General features: G+C 41.4%; 1 protein-coding gene across 1 annotated transcript in view; it reads left to right on the forward strand.

Annotated features, from left to right (window-relative positions):
• Window positions 1–10,504, forward strand: part of sh2b3 (SH2B adaptor protein 3) — a 76,776-nt gene extending 66,272 nt beyond the window's left edge. The window contains 4 exon segments of the mRNA XM_036143902.1: window positions 7,640–7,731; window positions 7,855–8,069; window positions 8,165–8,342; window positions 9,647–10,504. Coding sequence (XP_035999795.1) covers window positions 7,640–7,731; window positions 7,855–8,069; window positions 8,165–8,342; window positions 9,647–10,017 — 856 coding nt within the window. The 3' untranslated portion in view covers window positions 10,018–10,504.
• The last annotated feature ends 540 nt before the right edge of the window (window positions 10,505–11,044 follow it).

Consider the following 11,044-nt stretch of genomic DNA (forward strand, 5'->3'; position numbering starts at 1 on the left):
TAAACAAGAAATTATTAATAATTTATCAGCTGTTTTTGCAAAAGTTTTTACGGAAATGTTTAAATAACAAAACGCCCAAATCCCACTTAACGTAAATCAATAGTAGAGGTTTAAATTAAAACAAGAAGCCTGTTAAACAGATGGATTTATACTCGTAGTGACTTCAGACAACTGCCTTACATGCAGTTCAGGTTGAGTACGACTTTCTAGGTTTCTGAGTAATAACTTTGCCATTTGCTGGAATCAGAATCAGTTTTGTGTCTCTGTGAGCTTCAGAAGTCCCGTTGGTTTGTTTAAAGCTGCCCTCAGACCATCAGTCAGCGGCTGTGGACGAGTTTTACCCTCTTTCACTGCAGAGCGTTTAAATTGGTTTAGACTTAAGGAAGAAAAAAAGAAAATCTGACACTTGGAAGATCTTCACCTGTTGATGCATCTAACACTTTTTAACCTGAGCAGCTATCTCTTCTGTTAACCGCAACAACTATAATGGAAAAAAAAACCCGTAACGTTTAGGGTTTGCCGTTACAGAGTCTTGTTGGTCTCTGGCAATATTTGACATCTGGTAATCCGTCTAAAGCAATAGTCGGTTGGACAGCTGGGCTTCCTGGATCTGTTCCAGTATTTACTGACACAACAGACCACCTTCAGCTCCGCTTGGCCGTTGCTTTAAAGCTCCAGTGTGTCCAGCATCCAGCCGTATTTACAAACCTGCCTGTATGGAAAGTGCTTTTTAAAGAAACTTTGATCTTCAAATCCTATTAAATATTGGGTGCTTTATAAAGAAATGTTCAAATATCGATGCCTAATAGTTTTTATTTATTTAGGGGGGAAAAAAGACATTCAATTACGGCTAAACATGAAAGATAAACTTTTCTTAATAACAGAAAAAACTGGTAAAGTAGTTTCATGTAGATGTAGCCGTCTACCGGTCCTCTGACATCGGTCTGGGGAAAGTTTGCACTCATCACTTTTAGCTGGAAATTATCCCACAGCATGAGGACCGGTTCAATTTTGCTGGATTAACCGGTATTTTATGGGTCGTAATGTCGCTGGGTCCGGTTCTGCTTCAGCTTTGTTTGATTTTTGACACATGGTCTCAGCTTTTATTCAAGCTCCCTCTGATACACTTTAAAATTGTGTGATGGTGTGCTGACCAGGTCCCGCCACAGCAAAGCTTCCCCAAACCATGACATCTCCACACTTTACAGCTAGGAGGAGGATTTATTTTTCTTAAAGGCGAACTCACCCCTGTACAAAGACAATTACTCCCTCCACATCTAATAATATAGAAAAATGTGCCTAAAGGAGGCGGTGCCCGGCGGACCAAGGAAGATGCGAGGGATGAGCCGGGCGTAGTCTGGGCTAATACAATAAGATAAATAAATGCAAAATAAACTAAATGCATGCTAAGCTAATAATCGCTAACCTGAAAATTGATATTAAGATCAAAAAGCTCACTATTCTGGGCGACGTCACAATATCTTTTGAGCCAATAGGGAAACTGATTTAAAATTCAAATGCAGTACCCTGATCAACACGGGGAGGGCGCCATACAGACGGTTTCAGACACAGGATTTCAACAAATGTGCAGTAAATTGTCACAATAATGACAGAGAGATGTAGAGAACACTATAAAATAACCGTGTATACAGTTTGTTAGCCAAAAAAGTTGATTTGGTCGGGATTTGCCCTTTGATTGCTGTCCATAGGCCATTATTCCAGATGTCTTGTTCTTTGTCTACGTTATTTTTCATCTGACCTTCATGTTTTTCTCAGAGACCGAAGGTTTTTCTCCTTCCACACCGTTCTGCTTGAACAGGGAAAGCATTTTCACATCAACAGTACCAAAAGGCCACCATAGGTCCAATTATGATATTCTTGGTTTTTGGACACATCTTTTAGCAGCTTGCGATCTGCTTTGAGGATGAACTTGCCTGGACGGCCAGACCTGGACATGTAGACAACTGTTTTGAATTTCCTCCAGTTTAAGACTGTTTTCTGTGCTGATTTGAAATGCTTTGAGGTTTAAACAGGACAAACCTATAAAATGCTGAGTAAGGGCGTTCTAATCATAATCGTTTTAGCCATTTTATGGGGAAATAAATGTGGAGGTTTTGTAATTTATTCCTTACCAGAAATTACTTTCTTTTAAAAATACATCTTACAGAAAAGTATAAAAAGGTCTTTTCTTCAGTTTTATTTATTAACTTAAAAGTCATGTTCAAAATAATAAAGACCTTCCTTTTAAAACAGTTAGATAAGGTACAACTGCCTGCTATTAACTGTCCTTTATTGGTTTATTGTGCTTTTTTATAGTTTTATTGTGTTTTTAACTGTCATTTTTATATACACTTCTGCTTTATGTGTTTTATATCATACGGTAAAGCACTTTGTGGTATTTTTATCTGCGAACGGGACTATAGCAATAAAATGCACTGACTTTTCACCCATATATATATATATATATATATATATATATATATATATATATATATATATATATATATATATATATATATATATATATATATATATATATATATATATATATAAACTAAAAGCAGTTTTGATATAATTTACAGAAAAGTGTAGTTTATTGTTTTACTGTTTACAGCTAGCAGATAGCGCCAGTTTACTACAAATGTTACATCAAACGCGTTGAAAGACAAAGAATCACTCCAACTCATTGTAGTGCTATATAATCATAAAGACCCAGTTTGATCCAAATGTATAATAACAATACAATAACAGCATTATAATAGATGATAAAGAAATAATCTGCTATTTTAGGCTGTTCCTGTTGCATTAAACAACTTCCTTATTTATTGAACAGAGTCTCTGGCAATATGCAGAAGTGAGTGAAGTCGAAAACTAAGTCTGTCGCAAAATTCATTTATAAAATTAACATTGGCAACTTTAACTTGACGCCATTCTTCCTGTTCTCTTATTTCGTGGAGAAATTCAGCCTTTCTCTCTAAATTAGCTTCAGTGTTTGTTTTTCCACAGCTAAGGTCTAAGGTCACATCTAAAGTTTTTAGGATAAAGTTTATTTTAGTTAGTTATTTTAATATAGAGTGTGAGGTTTAGTTTTAGGTTTATTTCTTCTCTGATCATCGGATGTCTTAAACCACCACCAATATTACAGGCAGGCATTTTTCACTTGAGTACATTTCTCCCTGTCAGATGATGGACTTCTAGGAGTTTGGAAATGGTTTTATAGGCCTAATCTGTTTAAACCTCTAATATTTGCAAACAGAGTCCTTGTGTTTGATTCTATTAAACCTCAAATGGAGGCTGAAGAAGATACGGAGTGAAAGAAAACCGTAAACAACATTTAGGAAAACACAGTCTAACCTTATTCTGGGAGAATTGTTAGCCTAAGTGCTGCTTTTACTTTTTTTATCGTATTTAATTTAGCTAAGCACAGGATATTCTTCTGAATTTACATGCTGTTAATTTGGATGTTAACGCCCCCTGCTGACGCAGCATAGGCATTGCTATATTTTTAATTTAGAAAATCCACAGACCATGTGGATGCTGACCTTTTCCAAAAGCTGAGGAAAAATATCCATTTAGAAACATCTGGAGCTGTGAATCAGAAGTCACACGTTTCCAGTTGTTTTTTTTTTGCATTCTTTTAAAACCCATTAATAAATGCTGCAGACCAGCTTCAGGTCGTTTTCATTGTTTTTTATTTATTCTTCACTATTTAATAATTTTCCTAATTTTAAGACCTGTCAATACAAAGGAGATTATTACTTATTCATTTATTGTATTTTTTTGTGTTTTTAAATATTTTTATTTTTATTGTGTGGTAATTTGTCTCCAGTAGTCACAAATATGACGGGTGCTGGAGGAGTTTCAGTCGGCTTCCTGCCCTCTAGAAAACAAAATACCTCCCAGAGCATCTCTGACGCCAGACCTGAGACCTGTAAATTTAAAACAGGAATAGATTTTCTTTACTTTTGGTAGCCAAGAGGTAATGATCCCATCTGCTGGCGTTTGAGATTTAAAGCAACGGCATAAATATGAAAATCAGCCACGGCGGCGTTTCTTTGATCCGTCTTGTGTTCAGCAGCATTATAACTCTCGCATATTGACTCACTGAACCCTCAACACTACAGATTCACTGATAAGGTTCACAACATCTAAGACGTTCCTTATATGACCTGCAAAAAGGGCCGAGTTGGTGTGTAATTGCACAATAAACTGCTTCCTTAATGTAAATAGCGATGTGGTCTGATCTGCTGGGCGCAGTACGTCACCTCAGACCCCAGAAGCTCTGCAGGCTGACTGAAAATGTCCTCGCTGAGACGGAGGAAATAAAACGACTGCAGATTGTCCCGGAGATAGAAGAACACAAACATACTCGGCGAGGCAGAAGGAGACTCTCGTCTTCCTGTTATTTAGAGCAGCACAAAGTCAAGTCAGCATTTAGGCAGGATTTTCTCCTACTTCCCTCTTTAAACGTTCCCCGTGTCGTCTGTGTAGTTACGCACAAACGGCACAACGCAGTGAAACAGGAGAGCAGCGGGTTTCACTTCAGACCTGAACGGGTGAACTGGACTCGCTTCCTGTCTGTGCTCGGTGTGTCTTTGTGTTCCTTTCCTGCTGTTTCCTCCCCAGTAGCTTGGCTCGACACGCACAGAAATAAATGCATTAGTCTGCAGAAGTTTTAAACCACCTGCAATTTCTTTACGTTTGTCTTCCAAGAGGCCAGACTTTGGCTTAAAAGATCATAATCTTAATTAACTGCTCTCATGACTTTAAGTTTTTCTGTAGACTTTGGCTGCATCATCACTCACATTGCCATAGAAAGGAGCAGTAAAAAAAGAGGAAAGTGGACAAGTGAAAGATAAAAGAAGAACGGAGACGCCTTAAAGTGTACAGAAAGTAAAACCTTTAAGAACCCAGAACCCAGTAGTCATCATTTAGTGGATCGTCTACTGCACAGGTGTCAAACTCAAGGCCCGTGGGCCGAATCCGGCCCATCAAGGTAAATTATCCGGCCCTCAAGAGCCAAAAAAAAAAAAAAGGTATACCATGTCATAAAGTAGAGGTATATATCCTTTTAAAGTGTATAAAGTGGATAAAGCTGTGCCACCTGTAAGTGTAACTCACCCCAATATCAACTTTTCTTGCAGATAAACTGTATAAACTGGGCCTAAGGTTGCTATTTTAATGTTACTGTGCATTTTTTATACTTCTATGTGAACTGGAATGAAATTATGAAATGAAAAGTATCGTCTATACACGTGCAACCGGCCCTTTTAATGACTTTATGACGCCAAAGTGGCCCCATATAGAAATGAGTTTGACACCCCTGGTCTACTGTATGGCAGGTTTTCTATTAATAGCTCTTTATGATTCACCCTGTTGGTGCTAATATAATGTCCTATCCCTTTATGTCTTATTGTTGTGTTATTGTCCATAGATTCAGCTCATTAGACTAAAGAAAACCCTAAAATATTTCTGAGAAGTCTGAAGAAATGAGAATAAAATGGGACATAGCGAGAGACTTTTGTGGAGTACTTTAGATGTCCTGTAAAAATATCGCCTAGTAAAAAAAAGAAGAAAGGTGGATCAGAGGTTTTGTGGCCAGTTTCCAACCACAGACACCAATTTTAGCTGATCTTTAGAAACACAGATGGCACATGACCAAAGTCCTCGAAAATTGCCTTGTTTTGTTGCTCTTAACACATTTGCATAACAACATTTTGATTATGATCGCCTTGCACCCGACACTATTAAAGACGTTACAAATTTCCCTGCCACACCACTAGGAGGCAGTGTTTTCTTCTAAACTGAACAACAAACACAACAACATTTCTACTGATTGCAGTTAGGCATGCAGGGCAGATTCTGATCCTCTTGTCTACACATTACTATATTACTATTACTATTACACAACAACAGCGGCCGGGACACGTTACACACCGTGGGCCGTTTTAGACAGATGTCAACACCGCGGGAACTCTGCTAATATAGTAAAACTCTGCAGGTTTTTAATTTACATGAATCTGTAGAAACAAAACTAATCTAGAAAATGTTACAATATACTTAGTTGAGTTTTTTTTCTTTTTTACTCTACGGATAAAAATGCAGTTTATTTGCTCACCGGAGAACGTAGACGTGCACTATATCAAAAGATGCCCTCACAGATCCACTAAAAATAAATAATCATCTTTATTTGTCATTGCAACTCGCAAACCACTGGGCCACCACTGCACAATTATGGAGGTGACACTTTAAACGGGCTTTAGCACCTTTTTATTAAAGGGTTCTCGCCAGCGCAGTTCAACGTAATGGACCATTATGCTGAAAGTTGCGCTGAAAATTAGCATAGTGCTCTATACGACACAGAACAATATGACACGGATGTTTGAGAGCAACATAGAAACATAGTAAAGCTCTTGACGTGCATCAGGGCAGCTATAAACCTTCCTAACAACATATGCTAACGCTAGCTGTTATTAGCTTGGTGAACAGCTAAGCTGCACTAAGCAACGCTCCGCTATGGGAATGCATGATTAATTAGCTGCTCATGCTAGCATGGTTAGCTATGTCTATGCTAGCACGTAGCATGATGAATTAGCTTTACTGACCGTTGGTCTATCTGTGTGCCTATTCTAGAGAGCGTAGATCCTCACATTAACTCTGAGATCGCTTAAGGGTTGCCAAGATTTCCACGTTCTCACGGCAGATGTTGAAAACGCAAACGGCAGCTTTGTTAAGCCTTCCTTTTTATCTGCTGCCGTCTCTCTCCTTGTTTAGGTTAAGCAGCGTCCTGGAAGAACAGCCAACACGTTGTGTGCGTCGCCTCGTGCTGCTTTTTTTAAGAGCCTCGTTATAGATATAGAAAGTAGCTAACTGAGTTCACTTTTCACTTCACTTACTAACACAACAAAGAGTTTTGTGGACAGACCTGTTTAGCTGATCGGATCTTTAGCTGCCACATTGCAAAAAGGGAACTAAAACTAAGTAAAATTTTCTTGAAATTAGTAAATTTTACCTTGATTTGAACAGCTAAATAAGACTATCTGCCAACAGAATGAGAATTTCTACTCTTAAAATAAGATAATTAGACATTCTGCACTTATAATAAGATGAGGGAGATGAGTTGGTCTTATTTTAAGTGTGAAATTCTTATTCCATTGGCAAATAGTCTGATTTACCAGCTCAAATCCATGAAAAATACAATAATTTCAAGAGAATTTTACCTACTTTTAGTTCCCTTTTTGCAGTGCAACCAGTCGATCCTGGCCAATCTCCCAGTTCAACTCTACTTAAAACCAACTTAAAAGACACTAAATGTTTCAAATAAGAAATCAGCAGACGGCTGCGTTGTGTGAAACAGTGACTGCTGGTTGGGCCCAATATTAATGTTTCCATGTGGTAATACCCAATTAGAGAGCAATTAAATGTTATTAAAGTCATACAGTCCTCATAAAAACCAGAAACTCTGCTGGATGGATTTGTCTCCTTTGGTGCTGAGGTAGGAGCAACAGAATCTGCCCTAAGAGCAGATCCAGTCGCTGAACTGCTGTTTTACTTCCACAGACACTAAAGGACTCTCAGCGTAACAAATGGTTGAAATTAATTGTGACTGATGTTGTCCCCCCCCCCCCTCCCCCCTCAGGTCAGGCAGTGTGGATCTGGAGTCCCCCCTGTCTTCAGCTGACAGCTCTGTTCCAGCCAATCAGAGGAGGAGCTCAGACTCAGGAAGTCAAAGTAAGTAGCGGGATGTCCTCCGATAATCAGGGTGTTTATGTTCCTTTTCTTTGCTATTTTTCATTTTTTTCTGAATATAAAAAAAAAAAAAATTAACAGATCCCCCCCCCCCCCACCTTTCAGGCCCTGTCACCTTCACGCTGCCTGAGCAGGTCATTCAGAAGGCCGACGACTTCCTGGTTTCTTTCCCTTGGTTTCACGGGCCCATCTCTCGGGTGAAGGCGGCTCACCTCGTCCAGAGCTCCGGACCCGACGGTCACGGCGTCTTTCTGGTCCGGCAGAGTGAGACGCGAAGGGGAGACTTTGTCCTGACGTTTAACTACCAGGGAAAAGCAAAGGTGATCACACTTTAACCGTTCGAGCAACCGCTGAGGCCGCACCGAAGTTCTTCTTCATGTTGTTGTTGTTTTTATTTCCCCCCCCCTCCCTGCAGCACCTGCGCCTTTCTCTGAACGAATGGGGTCAATGCAGGGTGCAGCACCTGCGCTTCCCCTCCGTCATGGACATGCTCAGTCACTTCCGCCTCTACCCCATCCCGCTGGAGTGCGGCGCAGCTGGAGCCGTCACGCTGTCCAGCTTCGTCCTGGCCGGCTCCATGCCGCCATCACAGGGTGAGACGCCGAGTCTGTCTGAAACAAAAATGGAACCTCGACTTCGTCTATTATTGGCTGTAGGGAGGCACCGACATCCCTACATGTCCGCGTGCAGCAAGAAGAGAGACGATGTTAAAACTTGCAGCAATAATGATGCTTTGCGTGTTCATAAGCCTTTTAATAGATTACCTCATTTGCTAATTAGTGTAAAAGTAATTTTCTATTACTTGAGCATCTGCTCTGTCAAGTAATTTCTGCTGCTCTAATGTCAGCCCATCTTACAAAGAATGATTATAAGCCCAAGGTTAGCAGAAAAGCAGCTCAAAATAGTGCTTTATTGTGAAGTGGAAGGAAAATGATGCATAGTAAAACTCTGGTCTGATCAGACGAGCTCCAAAGTGAACTCTGTCTGAAACATGGTGGTGGCAGCATCATGCTGTGGGGAAGATTTCCTAAAGCAGGGATGTAGAAGCTGGTCAGAGTTGATTGGAAGATGGACGGCGCTAAAAACCGGCCAATCCTGGAAAAAAAAAACCTCTTAAAGATTTGACATAAAGGTTGAGGTTCACCTTGGAGCAGGAGAACAACCCTAAACATGCAGCCAGAGCGTAAATGTTAGAGCGGCCTAGTCAAAGGCTTAGACCTAAATCCCCAGAGAATCTGCGTCAAGGTTTACAGTGAGATGTTCCCAGAACCTCTCCATCCCTCCTGACTGAGTCTGGGCTATTTTGCAGATTTATCGCTGCAAAGCTCTGAAAGGTTGCTAAATCCTGACAAAGTCATTTTCTCTGAAATGAAACCCAGAAACACGGTGAATCAAGTCTGTCAGAGACCTTTAGTAACGCAACATCAACCCGCCGCTGCTTTGAGTCGTCCCTCATGTAGCTTTCTTTGAGATGCTTCCCTCAGGGAGAAGGTATCGTTCTGCAAAATGTACTACTGATCGCCATTTACACAGCTTCTTCCCACAAGCTGTGATTGCTTTGAACAAAGCATCTTAAACTAGGCACTTGTATGTATGTATGTATGGATTTTATTGTACAGCATTTTTATATGGAGCATTTTTAATACTAAGGCTTCATGTGGCTTTGTTTGTCTGTTTTCTATGTTGTGTCCTCTGATGTGTTTACGTTGACTGAGCTACTTGCACATTTTTTTCCAATGCAGGTAAAATTGCAAATGGCTAATAAAGTGAATCTGTGTATGTTCAAGGAGCCAAATTTACTCTCTGCTTAGAGACTAAAGCTACAATAATAATATTTATTATTTAGCGGGAATATAAATGGAATAAATGATGCTCATCTCTCGCCTTTGCTCCTCAGGTCAGCTCCCCGGCGCCTTCCTCGTCCCCTTCTCCCTCCATCGCTGGAGCTCCGAGCCCAGCCTGGCTCGCTGCAGCCTGGCCGGCAGCTCCGCTCAGCCCCCGGCCTTCTCCTCCTCCTCCTCTTCCTCCCCCCCTGGCACCACCTCCACCTCCACGTCCCGTCCCGGCTCCTTCTCCCAGCTGGGCCGCCCCGTCCCCGAGCCGTCGGCCCCGGCTCACCTGCGGCGGAGCGAGTCGGTGGGGAGGAGACCCCTGCTGCGCAGCCCCAACCCCCACACTCCCATCATCCCCCAGCGGGACTCGGACTACGAACTGGAGCCCGACCGCGGTCGCAAGCGGGCGATCGACAACCAGTACATGTTGCTCTGACGCCTGCGAGGACGAACACCAGAGAGAACCGATCCGAACAAGTCCGACAAATGCAGAACACACGCAAAAAAAAAAACAAAAAAACAAGTTAGCCTCACCATCAGAACCTCCAGTGTCCACAGTGAATGTATTTTTGGACTTTGATGAGAGCCTTGACGGCGATGATTAGTCTTGTTTTCAGTCGATGAGCTCGGGCGGAAGTGGGAAAGGTTCATTAACGCCCGCTGCAGTGATTTTTGTGTTTTTTCCCAGAAGTGCACTTGACGTTACTCCTTCGGCACTTAACCTGAAACGACGGGGAAAATCGCCCGCCGGCTCCTCGGAGAAAAACTCGGGGCTCGAACTTTTCCGCACAAAGTTCCCGAAAGCGAAGCAAAACTTCCACCTGCGCTCCTTTTTCCTTGTGGGATCGAATTCTGTTCTTCCTCTTTTGTGCGTCATTAAAAGCACCTGCAGGAAGTGTGCATCACTTTCAGTGCACTTTTTACACTTTGTGTACTTTTTCTATACACACAACCTTTTTGTAGAAAAAAATAAATAAACTAAAGCAAAAAAGATGTAAAAGTTCCAGAAACTAGCTCGCTCCCACAAGCGGGACTCAGGACGGGCTTCTCAGCGCAGCCGTCGGCAGCTTGTGATCGGAGCGAAGCGTCGTCCTTAAGCTCCCGTTGTTTTTATACCTTTAACCAAAGAAACAATGTTAACACCAAGCCGAATAAAAGCAAATGCCACAAAATCAACCGAACTGGAGTGACGATAATAATCTTATCCTGCAGCCATGAACTAGAAAATTAAAAGCATTTGGATTTCTACCAGTCGTGGCTCTGCTTCCTGCTGGAGAAAGCGGAGAAATCATCCTCATTTTTTTTTTAACAGGCAGCTAAAGCTGGTTTATTCTCCTAGAAATCAGTTTCTACTATAACCTTAGTTTAACCTCGTCTGTCCGGTAGATTTGTAACATGTTGGTGTCTCTGCCTACCAGAACCCCTGCAGCACTGGATGATTACTTTCTCACCACGAGCCACGC

The sequence above is a fragment of the Fundulus heteroclitus genome, chromosome 12 (assembly GCF_011125445.2).
Source record: "Fundulus heteroclitus isolate FHET01 chromosome 12, MU-UCD_Fhet_4.1, whole genome shotgun sequence".
Classification (NCBI taxonomy): Eukaryota; Metazoa; Chordata; class Actinopteri; order Cyprinodontiformes; family Fundulidae; genus Fundulus; species Fundulus heteroclitus.